Below are 17,899 nucleotides of genomic sequence, written 5' to 3'. Positions count from 1 at the left end.
GGTATTAACCCCTGTACCACCATGCTATCATCATCTAATTGAGATAAATCATATTTCTTCTTGTCACAACTTTCCACACTAACCCAGCATCTTAAATAAATAAATAAAATCATCCTTTTTTTGGTGAATTGGACGACTACTGCTGTGCTTTCTGTTATGTTTCATATTTAGTCTTCTTCATATAGACCTGATTTCTAAATTGTTACATAAGTGCAAAAGGTGATATATTCTGTACAATGGAATTTCAACCAAATACACTGCTTTGTGCCTTATGTTTAAATTGAGACAGAGGAAAATTAATGTAGTTAAACTTTTCCCCCACACCAGTTATTTTACCACACTGGATGTTCTTTGTTTACAAATGTATGTTCCCTTGCCCATTTCCTTTTACAATTATGAACAAATCAAACACTTGAACGTGACTGCGATCTGTTATGCAAGTTAGGAAAAACAACAACAACAAAAAAAACACGTGCAAAAATGTCAAATATTACAGATTTTTATTACTGGTGTGACATGTTTGAATTTCATAAAGCACTGATCCATTCAATATATCTCTTAAATCTCCACTTTAATGGGCTTCATAGGAGACTCAAAGGAAAAAAATGAAGTTTGGAGTAAGCACTCGGGTAGCAGTTCATTTCCCTTAAAATATTTCACTGTTTAATTCCTTCATGAATAAATTGAGCAGATCCCTTTGACTTCCAAATAACATGTAAAATATAGTTTCTCTTTAACATATCTGTGATTTAATAAAAGGGGGGAAGCTGCTTTGACACACGTCTTTAGCCTCATTTCTCAATCTTTTCATTTGCCATTCATTTATTCCACCTTCCTGGGTGAGTATAAATGAAGATAAAGTGCCACTACTGTTAACGTTTCCATGAAGGCATCAGCTGTTAAAGCACAAGCACCATCCGCAAAATAGTCTTTTTTTAAAAATAAATGTAAACACACTCTTCAGCTTAATTACCATTATTTTAAACCATGCACAATCTGAGAAATAATTAATCCTTCATGACTTACACTGTTTCTAAACAGAGCCTTGAATCATGTTTAAATTTGAGGCCTTGTATAAATGATGCATATAAACACAAACGCACTGACTTCTATTTTGCACATGTGTGATGATATTCGGGGTTATTATTGCTGCTTATGCTGAATATGAATATTTTATCTAGGGAAAAAGTGCAAATGTAATGTAAGATTTAGGCTCTTACTGATGACATAATATGTATTAATTAAAATACATTTTAATTTATTTTGCTTTTATTTGAAGTGAAAGCTGCTGTATGTTTTTGTTATAAGTGATTCAAATACAATATTACACTGTCTCTTCGGGCCTATGTTTGATTATAGAAATTAAACAGAATCATATAGATGTAATTTATTATTGCCTGCTATGGTTTGGCTGGTGTTACAAAACTGCAGGTTTGCATGAGCACAGTGTGGAGCGTCACGTTTGTCACTGAAAGCATGAAATCAGACTTTATGACAAATGTAAGTTTGTATGTAAAATATTAGAGGAATTCCCATGGCACAGCTATTCTGTGTTTCACAAAAGAGAAATCTGTGTTAATTGTTAGAGAAAAGGGGCACATAAAAAGAAAAAAGCATCACAAACATAAATATATACAAATTTCTCGAACAAAATAAAGAGATACTAAGTCAAAACTATAGTGGGTGAAGAGCTTACTATGTCAAAATTATGAGACAATACATCATTATTAAGTTAATAAATTAGAATTAGATTGACTAAAAGAAAATAAAAAATTGCAGCAATGAACAAAAAGCTCAAGCTATGATTTACAACTTTTAATCTATAAAAAGATCACTAGTATTATAAAGATCTAATAAATAAAACGGGCTTGCTAAATCTTGCATTTGACTAAACAAATTACAAATTAAATTGTATTACATTCATTTACGGTTTTCAGATCATAAAAACAAGAAATTATTAAGTCAGGTGTTAAATTTATACTAAACCATGATGAGTGAGTAAAAAATGTAAAATAATTCATCAGTAGTAGTTGACTTAAATAAAACTGGAAAAGTTTTATAATGAACTAATTCACCATGTCAAAGCTTTTATATTACCATGAAATGATGGAATATTGCAAACATTGACTTAAAAAGTACAAATATGTGAATTAATGACTCACTAATTCAACATTAAAGCCACAATGTTGCTTATTTGGCTACATACAACATGTAGCCAACATTATAGGAGATGTCATGAAATGCTAAAATGCTTAAACCATCCTGTAATAGGATAGTAAAAACTATTATGAATGGGTTAAAATGCAAAGACAAATTGGGATTATGATGGCCAAAATCTAACTTTCACTTTACACGAGTACTTTAAATTCTCATACCCAAGTGTTTATGCATTCATTCTTTTTAGTCACAGAAACCGCTGCATTAAATATGAGAACAAAATATCTTCACACCTTCACACAGCTTTAAATTGTGACTGCATGCAACATTTAAACAGAGGCCTCAATTAGATTTCATAGAGCTGCATACTCAACTTGCAAAACGCTGGTGATGGACTGATTAGCTGCCTACTTGACAGAAATTTGAAATAACTAAATGGGATATTAAAATGTTGCTCTCATTAAAAAAACTAGTGACACTCAGGTGTGCAGTCATTTCCCCCCTTGTTTACTCCGGACCTCCGGCTCCTTATCATTTACCACCTGCCAAAAAATTCCACTTTCCACAGTCAACCTGAGTTTACCCTCTCGCCTGCACGTCAATCCTGTAAAACACTTTCAGGGATTTTTTTTTTTTTTTAAATGGCAGAATTTGAAGTATACACAGTATTTTTTCCAAGGACATTAGATTCTTCTTGTTTCTTGCCATCTTCTCACCTCATGTACATGGTATTTCAGCTGCAGTGTGAGTTGCTAGTGTTGGTTTGGTGTGCAGTTGAATGATGGGAGTGTTAAGAGTTTTAAGTCCCATACGGTGTCTACATGTGCTGCAACGCCTCCTGGGCTTGTTCGGTGTACACGTCGTCTTTGCCTGCCCACGAGCCGAAGCCGACATCGAAATGTGCACTGCGCTGCGAGCTCCGCTGCTTGTCACGTGAGAAGAAACTAAACCTGAGACGAGAGAACGGAGAGAAGAAACAGGCGGTGGGTTACAACTCCATGTGTAGGGCTAACACTGAGTATGAGCTACATGTAAAGCAGTGTTAGAGTAATGGCAAATTTAACAGAATGCATCACAAGTGAATTATTTTAGTTTTTAATTACGACACCTCCTGTAAAATTAGTGTAAACAAATGCCTCTATGTTACACCAGTCGTTTTGTTTGGATATCTGCTCCTGACACTTAAAACTGGTTTCTCTTAATCTGAACACTTCTAATGTCAACAGGATTGTTTTCCTTTTGTCATATGTCAAGTTCTGTTGTAACCCTGATTCAAATTAACACAAAACTCTACAAACCACTTAAGGTGAAATAACTATATAGGAATTGAAGTAAATTTCTGCTCATTTAAACGTCCCCTTAATTCCAATATGTAATTTTCTTTCCAATTTAACCTTGTCAAGTGAGGTGATGTGCTGCATTCATCACTACAAAACACAGACACTATTTTTCAGCGATTTTTCCCTCATGAACCTATTACTTTCATCTCTAAAGTTCTCTGTCATTTTACCCCCTCTTACCCAGCCCCTTTTTCCTCTTCACCTGCCCTAATACACTATTGTAAAAATTCATAAATTGTAGCAGAAATTATTTCGTCATTTTCTGTAAATTGATCCGGGCAGATGGTAAAATATTAAAGCATTAAAAATTAAATTAATCCCTAGCTATGATCTAAAAGCACTTTAGATCAATTTATATTGTAAATTCCACACAATCATTTTTAGTGCGCATGGTCAGTCAGGATGGTCAGTGAGGGCAAAAGTTGAGACATTAGACTACACACTATTCTGACTGGCTGATTTATTTTTTGCACGATCCTTGGTCATCTCATTCGACGAACACAATAAGACAGCCCCACAATCAGCCAATCAGAATACTACAAAGGTGCGAAAAGAAAGCAACCCCGTGGACATGCAAAGGGGGTGAAGCCTGTTAGCTGAGACAGTGATGGATTGCAAAGCCAACCAAATATAGAGTCATACAAGTGACATGAGGCGTCTGATTGGCTGTAAAGTGGGGTCATCTGGGATCAAACCAGCCGCTACCATCGGCATTATAGCGGTGAAGATCCTGTTACACAGAGGTAAAGACACGAAAACACACATACATAGGGGATGGGGGAGGACAAGGACCACATCAACCGTTGACCTCTGTCTGAACCAAACCTCATTAAAGCTCAAAAGATGTCAAGCTGAGTTTATTTTAAACCAGAGAGGAAAATAAAATTATGATATTGAATTAAAAAATACAACAAAATCCAAGAACAACTCACAGCATGTTAAAAACCAAAACACAGTGAATGCAACTTAGTTTGCACAGATAAACTGTATAAACATGCAAACTGCTGCTAATGTTGCCACCATATTGGTATAGCGACACCTCCTGATACATTTAATTAATGTCCCAAATCTTGTACTTACACTTGCTACTGTGCACACTGACAGAGCTGCCATAGAATTAATTTAAAAAAACTTAACCAGAAAGCTTGTAATAGTCTGCCACACACACTGGGGCAGCCTGGGATTGAATCATTTCTTCCTCCTGAGGCACAGCCACCTCGTATAAATAATGTAATGCATGGTAAAATACAAAGAACATGTTTTTAAATACTAAAAAATATTGTAAAAATGACCATTTATTGATATCACCCTAATCTTCTAATGTCTGTTTATTTTTTTTGGAAAACAATTGTTTTATATTTTGAATACTTTTAGTTTTACATTCATGAAAATATTTACCCTCATACAGTCACAGGACTTACAGGAATGATATGTACTCTGTATCAGAGAGCTATACAGAGACACAGATTAACAGGTAAACAATTTCATTAAAAAATTCTCAACACTAAAAAAAAGACATTCAATTAAATATTACGTTAATAAAATAGTAAAGTGTCCTACAATTAGAATACTTGGAGCTGCTTTTAGTCTTGAGTCCTTGTCACAATGTGACAGCTAATTGGAAACAACCACAGACTCCAGTTTGTACATGGCTGACAAACACAGGATAAATGTATGTTTACTTGTTAGTAGCCCAGCTACCTCTGTAAAGTAAAGTATATATAGTATATGGTATCACACGAGGGAAGCGAAGTCTAAAGCTAAAGCTGCCAGCCTGAAACAGCGTCTTGCACTGCTGCTGAAGAGACAAGAACAAGCATGTAATATGCAAATGACTGAGCATGTAGAGACCAAATAATCAACCGCTACTCACAGCATGCAAAGTTCCCATTAATCACAGGAAGCAAGGTTTTCACAGGCAAGTGTTTTCATTAGCAGATGTTACATGAGTGAGAGTATTTGTGTGAGTGTGAGCTCCACATACAGGCGTTTGATTCCCGATTCTGGCTGGGCAGAAGAGCGGGAGCGAGTCCTTAGTTCAGGGGAGGGAGAAGAAGATGGAGTTCCAATCTCCTCATCTGCCTCATCACTACAAACACAGAGACAACCAGAATTACAGAGATCAGGATTACTTTGTCTATGAAGCACAACATATCAGGCTTTTTCACAGATGGACAAAAAGAATTAGATGTAAAAAGTGGGATTTTTTTGGAGTAAATACATTTTTAACTTAATGTGCTGGCAGAGGGATGACCAAAAGATGTGCGGAAAAAAGGGAACAAAAAATATGCTTTAGAGAATTTAAATGGGTTGTTAGTCAGATTTTAAAGCTCTGTGGCAACTTGTGTTGGTTGTGAGCAACCCTCTAAGAAAAATATTAAACAATGTCTAAAACTAAGAATACATCAAGCAATACATCTTAATTGGGAAATGCATATGGTTTCTTTATGGCTTCTTCATGCATGTCTTTTTTTCTCTTCATCATCCCACAACAAGTCATAGTAAATGTCTATCCCTTGTGGAGGGACTGAATATTTCTTTACTCAGTCCCTCCACCCATACTTATGATATAGGTGGACACCAATAACATAATTTGCCAAAGTATCATAATAATCTTACGGCCGAAAAGGCTTCACAAGCACATAAACAAAAGTCTGAAAGTTGAAGTAAAAGCAGAGATAACAGTACAAGAAACACGAGGCTAAAATATAACTGTGCTAAGTAACAGAGCATAAACATGAAAGAATATAATAATTAAACTGAAAACAACTACAAATAAGTGCAATTTTAACATATATTAATGAGGAAACAGCAACTTAAAGCACTCAGCAAGAAGCTGGCCCTGTGTGGTCTGACTGAGAAAACTAAACTTCTAAATCCTGTTGATGCTTTAAGCACACGATAAACACAGTTTTGTGCAGCTCATAAATATCTCTCTCCACAGGAGGTGGGTAATTGTCAATATTAACATGTTTAACACCTATATGTACCTTTTATAGTAGGCCAGCTCCTCCTGCAGCAGGAACACTTTGGCCTTTAGCTCATTCCGCTCATGCAGGACATCCCTCAGCTCCTGCAGAGTGAATCTGGGCCTGTTGGGGTCCTTTGGATCCAGGCCCCCTGACTCCTCCTCACACAGCGCCTCCTGCCGAGAGAAAAATACATTACACAGAGTAAACTAAACCAGAGAACAGAAGGGAAGAGGCAGGGGCGGGGAGTAAGGATACCTTAGTGAAATATTGGAACACAGCAGGCATATCTTCATCGCACATCGCCTCCTGGTGGCAAATGTTTAACTACAAGTCAGACACAGGGCCTTTTTGTTCCAATGCATTGGTTTAGTTCAGACTTCACCCCAGTCTGTGAGCTAAAATGCTGTTAGCTTTTTTAACTCAGCAAAGAGAAATTCACTTGAGTGTTAAAGGAAAACACCTGAAACACATGCTGCGGACACGAGGCACTCATGCAAAATTCTACTCTAAAATGTCTAAAATTCTCACGCTTTTCAGGATTCTGTACACAATCTCAAAGTCCAACTGGAATCACATGTTTCGTCAAACTTTGCATCTTGCTGGTTAATGTCAAGCAGCAACAGCAGGAAATGTTTGCATAACTTGGATAACTTGTAACCACTGATTGTACACCAAGGTGAACAGATAGGCATCTCAATAGAGTTGGGCCACCTCCTGAAGGCTGATCTCGGACATAAAACAGTCGTTTTGGATGCTGATGAAGTGAAAAGGACCAGATGTGAGTCAGCTGTGGTCTGTGGCTTATTTTCTCATTTATCAGGGATCAAAGAGCCAGAACACACAGACCTGTTTGACTCACTGAGAGCACACAGTAGTAAAGACAATGGTGCATGTACATCTTCCACCGCAGCCGTCTAGTATGTTTATTTGGCTCAGATTCAGTCCAGGTTCAGTGTCACCGTGAGAACAGATTTATCGGCATGTCTCCACCTTTGTTTAGCACGTCAGATGTTTCCATCAGTGTGGTGAATACTGTTGAGCGGCTAAAAAAACCTCAACCATGAGCTTTCATGTCATTAGCTGCACTAACTGGCTAGTTAGAGCTGTCATTCATTTATCATTTATGAAAATTTTCTGAATGTGTTTTAATGTGTTTCGAAACATAACATCAATTGTAGTTAATATAAAAGTCTTAAATGTAGCTACATTTAAAAAAAAAAACATTGTAGTACTTTTGTTTTTTTATTCTTTCTTACCACTATTACAGCAGAGAAATAAAAAAGAAACACTTAATTGTAGCTTTTCCTGCTGTCTGTGTTTCAATCTCAGGGTGCATGAAAGGACAGATTCAAGTGTCGTTGAAGGCTGGGCTCTTGCAGTATTCTATATTTAGAGGGGTCATGAGTGCACTTGTCCAGAAAGTCACTTAGCTGTGGAGAGGAAATCCTACTGATACTCTGTTAGCTTTCTGACACCCATGCAGAGTTGTTTCAGCACAGTCCACATGTCACAGAAATGTTAGTCTACTATCTTCCTTTGTTTATACCCACAAGGCTAATGTTCCATGGGGAGGAGTGCAGGTTTGGAGTTAGAGTCAGGACAATCACATCACTCTAGTTCCAATCAGCACATTTGCATTACCCAAAGCAACACTGCATCGTCCTCAGCATCCTCGTGTGTCTCTGGGCTGAGGGAACCACACAGAGGCCACGATACACCATCAACCCCCCCGGGTGTCAGCTCTGAGGAGCCCTCAGCCCCCACCAACACTGTAGCAATTTTACCACACTGGTGAGGCAAAAGACAGTTTGTGAGACATATAAATAAACTATTGAGTTGCTCCGAGGATTTGTGGTGCACAATCTACAGTTCAAATAAAAGATGGTGGTTTGAACAACTGCATGTGAAAATGATCAAATCTGTTATACAATGCAAACGATTTGCATAACATGCTAGTTTGTTTGCTCATTTCTCACAACAAGTCAAGAGAAGATCAAACTAAAAGGTTAGCTTCACACAAAGATGGAAGCTGGGGGAAACTTCCAATAATGTTTCTTTTATTATTTTTCACCATCATTTTCTGTTCCAATGTATGTACAAATATTCCAATACCTCAGGCTTCAGACTACCCTAACTAAAGTATTTTTTCTGTGTTTGGCTCTGTATGACATTATGACAGTGGATATTCCTAATATGGTCATCTCACATTGGCCCCACCTACTTGCTAGTACAAAACTTCTGTGTTTTGTTTGCAAAGGGCAGTGAAGAAGAATTTGGGGGAATTTAGCAAAAACATCTTGTTTCACACAGAGAATGACCTGAAGGGCTTCACCAAGGCCCAGCATAAGATAGAGAAGGATTATTTAACTATATAACATACAGAGAGTCCAAAAATTAAGAAATATAGAGCTTGTGTAATAGGTCCACATTAAAGTAAGCAATGTTATCTGTACAAAAAACTAAAACGTGAAAAGAAAAAGTTATGCTCAGTTTTCCCTGTGCTGTTACCTCTGCGGGTGAAGGAGGCTGAGGTGGGGGCTCGTCCGGGTTCTGAGCAGGCAGCTCTCCTTGAAGCCGTTCCCTTAAGCGTGCCGCTTCCTGTCGAAGAGCAGCAACTTCCTGTCCCCGAGCCTGAGCACTGGCCTCCAGCTCAACCTTCTGTTCAATGAGAGCTTTCCCTTGAGCTTCTACCACAGAGATTTTATGGCGCAGGTCATGGTTGATTTTCATTAGTCGAGACTGTTGCTGCTGGAGCTGGAGAAAGAAACAGAGAGACAATGGGCTGCATGGTCTCGCGTTTCTCAGAACTGCCACACAGGAGGTAAAAGCCACCCATCAAAGGTAAGAGCACGCATTTTCAGGCAATCTGTCTGAGGAGATATTGATTGTGCTGTACTGGGTGACACACAAACCATTAGTGGGTGTCAGGGGGTTTCTAAAGCCACAGAACAAATGAACAGCTAAATTCATGGACAAGTGAAATAATATAAATGACTGAAATGGAAATTCACTGTTAATATCCTAAAATACCTGGGCCTTAGCATTTCAGAGTGCGAGTGCCTAGGCTGCCTTTCCCAGCATGACAGCAAAGGAAACCAAATGAGTGACGTCTGAGTACTCAACTTCACTGTATATCTAAAGTAAGTTTCACATGTGGAAAATCTTGGACTAAAGAACATTTTGAAGTCTCACAATGCACATTATTTTTCTACCTACCCATGCGTACAAATTCACATAACTCCTGAAATGTTCAGGAACCTTTACATATCAGCCTTTACTTGGCTGATATGTTTCCTGTTTTGAATGTTCAACTGTAGTATCACATACTATCACATAGTTCTGTGTTGTGTCTTATCTGCCTATCCAAGTTTTTTTTCTTCAGATCTCTAGTAGCTATTTTGGTGTCTCATCTGTCCTCTGCTGTCTCCCATCCTGCTCACAGTAAACAGGAAGGTTATGACAACAAAAACTGTTCCCTAAACTGTATTTTTTTGTCATAATTAGATCATTAACCCATGTTAATTATCATTTTACTACACACATAAGCACATGTCTTGGTATCAGTCTTATCTATGATGTTGTATACAGCTGTATTCACAAGCTAAAGTGTGAGCTGCTGATATTTATGTTAGTAATGGTTTAGTTTTCTGACAAAGATTTGGAAAACCAGTAGATCAATAGTAGATTAGCTGACTTGCTAAAGAATCTTCTTCATCGACATCCTGAACTTGAGGCCACAGCATTTTTACGTTCCCTTTATCCACCACCTCATCCAGGACTCATCCATCCTTTTTAAAAATACTTCCATATTCATAGCAGAGCTATGGCCAAAGGCCAAAAGATGAGTTGTGTAACCTCTTCTGTAACATGTATAACCTCTCTCGCTCTGAGAGAACCAAAAACCTGCATATTTGCATTTTGCACCAGCACATTCTAGGGGTGTTTAATGCATGACTGGAATGACAGATCAACAGATCCGGGGCTCTTTTTTTTTTTTTTTTACAAAAAATCTGAAGCTTTGATGCCTATGGTGACACGTCAAAATGTCTGCTGTGAAAAAGGTTTTATTGAACCTGACATTAAAAAACTGGCTCTGCTGTTATTTTCTGGAAAGCCATCTTGTGAAATTTTACATGTTTATTGGAGAAATTTTAGTCCTCTATGTCAGCTTCTGACTCGTTGACCTTTTCCAGATCTATGGCCATGTCTTCAATTTGCCACACAATCCAGACTGGTCTGTAGTGATGTCCTTTGCATGACCTTTACTCTGGCTTGTTCACACTACACTGTCGCATTTAGGTGGGGTCTCTTTGTTATCTGAAACCTAATCTATACAAAAGAAATACTCACAGGCAAACAAAACACATCAAACACCCTTCATCTGATAATGTGAGACTTTGTAAATTATACATGTAGGCTATTTGTTTTTGAGACTTGTATGATCCACTTCAAAGGTTTGTAAAATCAAGATAAAGAAGTTAAATTATTTGAGACTTTGCAGAAATTATTTACGAAAATAAACAAATACTTTGCACATTTCCAGGGTTTCTTAGCCTATGTTGAGGTGGGAAGCTAGAACTTGAAGGTAGGGAACTTGGGCACTCTGATAAAATAATCTTAAGAAACAAAAGTCTGATCAATGATTGGAAAACTAATTTGTTACAATCTATTTTTAGCTATTTTTAAATAGATGCTCGGAAGACCCATTCTATCCCTGAACTTTTTTTTTTTTTACCTTTTTTTAAACATTAAAACACTGGCAGCAAATATGTCTGCTTAATACTGAGCCAAAACATTTGCTGCTCGATCTAACCAGGCCTCTCTTATATTTAAAATATAGAAAATATCTGAATTCTTTATAATTCACACAAGAAGAAAAAAAACAGCCTCTTCTCATTGAGGCACCGAGTTTTTGTGTCCTTACTGCTTCTATGTCCTCGTTTTTTAGAGTCAGTTCACGGTCCTTGGCTCGAATCTCATCTCTCTGCTTGTCCACCACTTCTTTGAGCTTCTTCATCACCTGCCTCTCCCTTTCTGACATACCTGGAAATCGGTGACAGAGGGGGGAAAAATTGTCAGCCATAAAAATAAACAGGACAAATAGATTTTTCATCTGGGCTGACAGGCAGACGTGAGCTCTGATTTGTGTGTGAGGCTGGCAGGTGTGCTTGTACACTGAAGCTGGTCTGTGCGTCAGGGTGACTGTGGCCTCTGTGTGAGACCACGGAGAAGCCTCTGACGCAGGGATGAGACTGGCTCACCATTAACACAGAGAAGGCTCCCTTTGTTTGTGTTTGTATCTGAGTGTGGTACTGCGTGCACAGCAGAGAGAGAGAGGGACACACACATGAGAAACGTATCGAGGGCAAACGGACAAGTTTCGGGGCGCACACGGCAGAAACTTTAACTGAATTTCCAGGAAAATCAGCAAAAGACAAGCTGTTTCATGCTCTGCTGTGATGTAAACATTACTAGGTATTAGCAGGTTTTGAGTGGTAGCATGCAGACTCCCAACACTGAAGCAGGAGTCTGTTATTTGGAATTATTATCAGGAACATGCTCACAGTGTTAGTAAAAAAAAATTACCCATGCACATGTTTCAGAAATCCGACAGTAACTGCAAAGCTCTTTGTAGGAACAATGCATAACCACACTTTCCCTGAAAAGTGACAAGCCTACTCAATGAGCCTACTTTTGACTCGATTCAATCTTGGTCTCAAAGATTTGCGTAGAGGGCAGTAACATTTCTACACACATATTAGTGAATAACACATAATAATGTTTTAAAGCAACTGACTTGTAAGTCATTCACATTCTCAGTCACTTGTAAACTGGTGTGTATCATGAAAAACACACATACAAACACATTTTCTTTTTCTTTTAAGCTAGACAGTACTTTTCTTAGATGGAGCTCCACATCCTCACCCTCATGCCTCTGCAGCTCCTCCTCGCTCATGGGGTCTTTCATGGACATATTGGTGAGAAGGGTTTTGTTCTCTTCCTGCAGCTGAGCAATCTGGGAGAGCAAATCCTGAGCTTCTCCCCTCCACACATCCTCCACCAGCTCCAACTCCTGCACTCAGACACATACACACAAACTGTTATACTGTACATGTATCATTACCGATCACGTTTGTTATGGCTCGGTAAAACTAGAGTTAAAAAATCGGACTGAAGGCCTCATTGCATTGAGTTTTTTTTGCTGCCTGACTGCAAGGTGATTGTACATAAAAGCAATATTACCAAGCACTTATGTACAGACCTGCTTCCCTGGTTCAAAGAAACCATTTTAAAGCCAACAAGCAATTTCACTGCAAACATTCGCAATAATTTTGGTTGTGTAATGGGAGGATCAATGCATTGCTCCACTTTGGTCCTGACTATCTCAACAACAACTGGATGGACATAGTTTCTACGAGCATTTATGGTGCCCAGACCGGCATTACAAAACAAAACTGGCACTGCTGTGGTCTTCTGAGTTTTTCCTCTTTGTGGTTTATGCGCATGTGTAAGAAAAAGAAATCTCAACATCTCTAACTTTCAGAATTTACTGCAGTAATTTGCTTTTAAAGAACACAATTGTCATATCAAAGAGTAATGCGTTAATGACAAAAGCCTATAAAACACAATCGAATTGACTTGCTTTAAATTGTGGAAAATTTTTGGCAGATACTAAAAACGAAACATCTTCCTCAAGTCAGTCACTCAGACCCTAGATGATTCATATAGCAACTGGAAAACCAGGAACAAACAGGAAACAGGAAGCATGAGTCATTCTGTTCATATTGTCAAAGCAGCCACATTAACAAGAATGCATAATTTGCTGTTTGTACTTCATTTTTCCAGTTTACCTGTGAATGAATAGGCAAACATCACTATTACTTTGAAAGTGTGATGCATGTTTTTCAAATGTGATTCCATATTTAAATGTTTATTTTCAATTATATCAGAGGTGACTGTATCCGAATCGTTGTTGAACAGCTAGTTAGGATTCTGAGCAAAAGTAAGAGTTGCAGTCATCAACAAGAGAGAATTTTAAAGACTTTTTAAGGATTGTAAACATGCAAAATTTGACACGTTGGTCGCTACCATGGTGAAGGTACCACGGGAGGCTACGCAGACTGTGCACGGGAGGAGTGGAAATGACGGATTCTGTGGACATGTGCCATTTCACACTGCTCCGAGGCCTGCTGGAATCAGTTTCATTGATTTTAGTGGGAGCATGTGCACTACACATGGGCAACATATGCTACATGTTCAGTCATTGGGTTCATGACAAAAACAAAACAAAAAACCTACACAAAGTTTTATTATTATATACACTGCTGCACAACTCTTACATTAGCTTTTATATACACAAAAGAAAACTGTGCACGGAGCCAATAAACACTACACCGCATATTTTCACTGTGGATGTGAACTTTTCATTTCCATGTGAAAACTGTGCTGGCTTCAAATGGCCTGTGAGTTGCAGCACAAACAGCCTTCTCCGCTTTATCACGGTCACGAGACAGTTAATATGTGAACCACTGGCTCAGTCACTGTCACGAGAAACTGACACTAACTTTTTTTATAGCACTGAGCAGTCTGAGTGTCCGGCTTATTTCAAACCCCAAACACAGGGTCTCCTTTTAGATTCACAAAGATGGAAAATAAATGAAAACATTTAAAGCTCGATGCTTTAATGCACTGCATTTAGATTTTACTTGACCATTTCATAATACTTTACATTTAGATTCCAAAGGGAAATGTACTTTTTACCCAGTTCCTTTATGTCTGTCAGCTATAGCTACTTTCAGATTATATACAAATATATAATTGCCTTATAAAATACAGCATGTGGTTAAGGATGATTTTTTTCCTTTCATGGTGTATGAATACATTTTTACTCCATAAATTGTTTTTAGTGGTTCTTGAACCATTGGAAAAAGAAACCCATTCCTAGACATTTCTAAAGTTTACCCAACTCCTACACCAATGAATATGAATTAATAATTTATACTCACCTCACTACCACACTGGATGAATCTATATCTAGATTTAGAATAAGTACTATCTGTATGTAAAGTCATTTCAACCACTGGAGCTCCACCTCAACCAACTTCAGTCACAGACTGTATTTAAAACGGGACATAATGATGAAGGATTTGATCTGACAGAAGTGCTTGATGATACTACGTACAGCCACACTGTGACACTGTATTCATACTGTAGTGATTTTTCAATCAAAGTAAGCCTCGCCCCAAACCTGATTTGTCGATTTTACTTTAAATATGACTAGAATTTACTAAATTAACATCGTATGTTATTAAATGAGACTTGAAAAGGCAATTCAGATCATAAGTTCACAAAGTAAGTGTTTGCCAAGATTATAAATCATGTCAGAAACAGGATCACTTTATCGTAGACTTCTTTCTAATCTAACTTCCGTTTGAAACCAGAGTCACTTCCCCCGCTATCTATTTAAAAAAGTAAAGGTTTAGAAATTTCACCTCCTGCTTCACTTCTTAGAGCTTATGTCCAGCTTTTATTCTGACTGAAACACAAAAATGCTACTTACTATGGCTGCAGCTATGATGTTTTAATTTTTTGACCATTTTGTGCATTTCTATTTAGTGTTATACATTAATAATGTGCACTAAAAGCATTTTATACATGTTTTACTTTCAGTACTTGCTTTTATTTAAATATAATGAAAAAAATACTCTTTTAGCAGGGCATCCTTCCTGTTATAGGATTTTTACTTAAGTAATTGTTACCACTATCCACGTGCCTTGTAATGCTTTTTGTCGATATTTTACTGTTTGTTGTTTTCTTGTTTTTTCTATGGTTGAGTGCAAAATATTACTATACAACATTGACTGTAATGGATCATATTAATACTCTGTGTACGTGTAGGGGTGTTGTTGTTGTTCAACTTGTTTAACATCCAAAACTTTATTGTGCCTGATTCGTTTTAGAGCAGAGTGACACTTTGACTCTGATCACATTATAAATGCAGGACATTTTACTGTGGTATTAGTATTGTCCTAGGAAGACGATCTGAACACGTCCTACACGGATCAAAAACATAGTCTGACAGTCACTGACAAATTAAATCTTGACTTCCATTTTTATTCTGTATAGCAGAGAGTGATTGGCTCTGTGGCTGTGCAGTGTGAGACCTTTCTATGCTTCTTCTCCTTCTCCAGCCGGTCTATGCGCTCCAGACGCAGCTTGTCCAGCTCCAGCCTCAGCTCTTCGGTCTCCGGGCTGATGCTGCTGCGGCTCACCATCACCTCCAGGATCTCCAGGACCCGCACCACTTTGGGCATGAGCCTAGACAGAGCCTCGCAGCCATACTGGTCTATGATCCGCTCAAACTCCTGCCCCACCACTGCGGCGATGTCATACACGTCCATCACCGTGAGGTCAGCCACATTTTTCTCCAGGGCCGACCCGAAGTCCTCCATGTCGAGATAGTTTGTCCCTCCCCGGTTTCCTATTATGTTCCCTTCGCCGCAACAAACTTCCTCCCCCGTGAAGAACAAGCCTGCTAAGTTACGCTTTATGTCCTCAGCTTGATAAGCGGTGTCCAGAGACTCCTTAAAGCAGCATATAACACTGGAACTACTGCATATCCATCACTAGCGGCTCAGTCCAGCCTTCCGTTTGATTTTTTTGAGATACATATCGCCTAAGTGCCATCGCTGTCCCGCCGGAGCTGCGGTGCCCTGTAAGCTAGCAGCTACCACTGTCAACCACTACAAAAGTAAACTTCACAATTTCGGCAGCACGTTTCAAAATAAAACCCGCAAGGAGAAAGATATTCCAACCTCTTCTCATATATTCATAATTGAGATGTTTTAACTAATGCAAAGCAAAGCAATGTGCTTTTTAACAAATAAAAACAAGATTCCAAAACGTTACTTTTAAGTAAAGATGGAAAAACCATTTAATTCTATTCTTATACAACGAAAAGTAAAGGCTCATTCATTGAAGGAACATTAGAAGCACACTTATCGACTCCTGTATATCAAAATAAGCCCTTCCAAAATTAAATAGCTTCCAGCTGAACACGAAGAAACAACTGCTATGATTTTATGGTCAAAACATCTGTGTATGGTGTTGAAGAAAGATCAACAGAATTTTAACACGGGGCCAAGTCAGCCTTTCAGGTAATACCTGAAGGCGACGCCTTAAGAACATCTTATTTCCTGGCCAAAGGGGGAGTATCTTGAGGGAGTGTGTGTAAGGCTAAAATTAAATATGAAACACTGAAAGCGCCTACCTTAGAAAAATTCAACATACCCCGAAGTAAAACGTGGTGGAACGCTGATATATTTTGCATCACCATGTCACTAGTAACGTCATCCCTTTTTGCATGTGCTGTTCATGAGGGCCATGACCTAGTGTATCCACTGCTGTTCCTATGGAGATCAATAGTCTTATCTCAGTGGACAAAACAATAATTTAACAGTGCAGCAGGTTTGTGCAGAGTACCAGTTGTGAATACACTGTTACCTTGTACCGTTTATTAGTGCTTTTATTTTAAATATGATGAAGTCGAACGCCGGTTGCCTTTCCCTAACTTTACTTCCTGTTTGGTCCCTGCGTGAATCACAGTGGCTACTTCCATAGTGGTGAGGTTGCAGTTTGTATTGCGCATGACTGAAATAAGAGACGGACGAGGTCGCTGTGTGAATATATTACAGCACGAAGAGACGATTAACGCCTAAAACAACGCATTACTCTTCAACTAAACCGAATAAAGTGTGCTTTATGGAGGGGGGTAATCCAAGTCTACATAGAGTCTTTGAACATTTAATGAATCCAGAAATAACAGAACTGCATTCATATTTACTGATGTCATATTATATGAATTGTAACACTGGGTTATAATAACAATTATAGGAACAATGATATATAAAGGAATATTTCTAAATGTTAACAAAGAAGGAAAGAGAAGTTTAGGGCTTTGAGAATTTTACTGTTCATAAACCAGCAATCTAAACATTTAGATTTGTAAATTTTGTGTCAACAAATCTTTTGACAAATCGTCCCAGCTTTACTTTACACCTGACACTCATACTGAAGTCAGTTAGATGTATATATGAAGATCTTGCTGTGAGGCAGCAGTGCTAACCAACGTGCTGCCCACTTCTACAAATAAAACATTTTTACTCAGCTGTGCAATGTAGTTTGTAGTTTTTCAGCGTAAGTGTTTGAAAAGAAGAATAGCTGTCTGTGGGGGGAAATTAGCTGAGGCTAAGAAGGATGTGTGTTGTGCGGAAAGAGTTAGAGAACTGGATTAACTCTGTTACTTGAGGGCTTGAGTGGCTGAGGACCAGGAAGGGTCATTGTGCAGGTAGGGACATTTCTGGAAAGTCCTTCACCTTATAGGTGATAGATTCTGGTGGTAAGCAGCTGATGGTGAACTCAGATTTCCTC

General features: G+C 38.3%; 1 protein-coding gene across 3 annotated transcripts; it reads right to left on the bottom strand.

Annotated features, from left to right (window-relative positions):
- Nucleotides 1-483: 483 nt before the first annotated feature.
- Nucleotides 484-16,223, bottom strand: rilpl1 (Rab interacting lysosomal protein-like 1; the record flags this gene model as incomplete). Of its 3 annotated transcripts, XM_082540744.1 has the most annotated exons (8): nt 15,634-16,223; nt 12,395-12,542; nt 11,394-11,512; nt 8,978-9,223; nt 6,488-6,642; nt 5,482-5,586; nt 4,140-4,227; nt 2,997-3,107 (listed from the first exon to the last, which is right to left on the bottom strand). In XM_082540744.1, the coding sequence occupies exons 1-8, from the start codon at nt 15,919-15,921 to the stop codon at nt 3,102-3,104; spliced, it is 1,155 nt and encodes a 384-aa protein (XP_082396870.1). In that variant the 5' UTR covers nt 15,922-16,223. The 3 variants fall into 3 exon arrangements, with proteins under 3 accessions (XP_082396869.1, XP_082396870.1, XP_082396871.1); XM_082540743.1 differs by lacking the exon at nt 4,140-4,227 and having other exon boundaries at nt 484-3,107; XM_082540745.1 differs by lacking the exon at nt 2,997-3,107 and having other exon boundaries at nt 4,134-4,227.
- Nucleotides 16,224-17,899: the final 1,676 nt, after the last annotated feature.

This window comes from Aulonocara stuartgranti (genome assembly GCF_965226115.1).
Source record: "Aulonocara stuartgranti genome assembly, chromosome: 7".
NCBI classification, from domain to species: Eukaryota; Metazoa; Chordata; class Actinopteri; order Cichliformes; family Cichlidae; genus Aulonocara; species Aulonocara stuartgranti.
The sequence above is the reverse complement of the archived record's forward strand: the minus strand, read 5'-3'. Positions and strand labels throughout refer to the sequence as shown.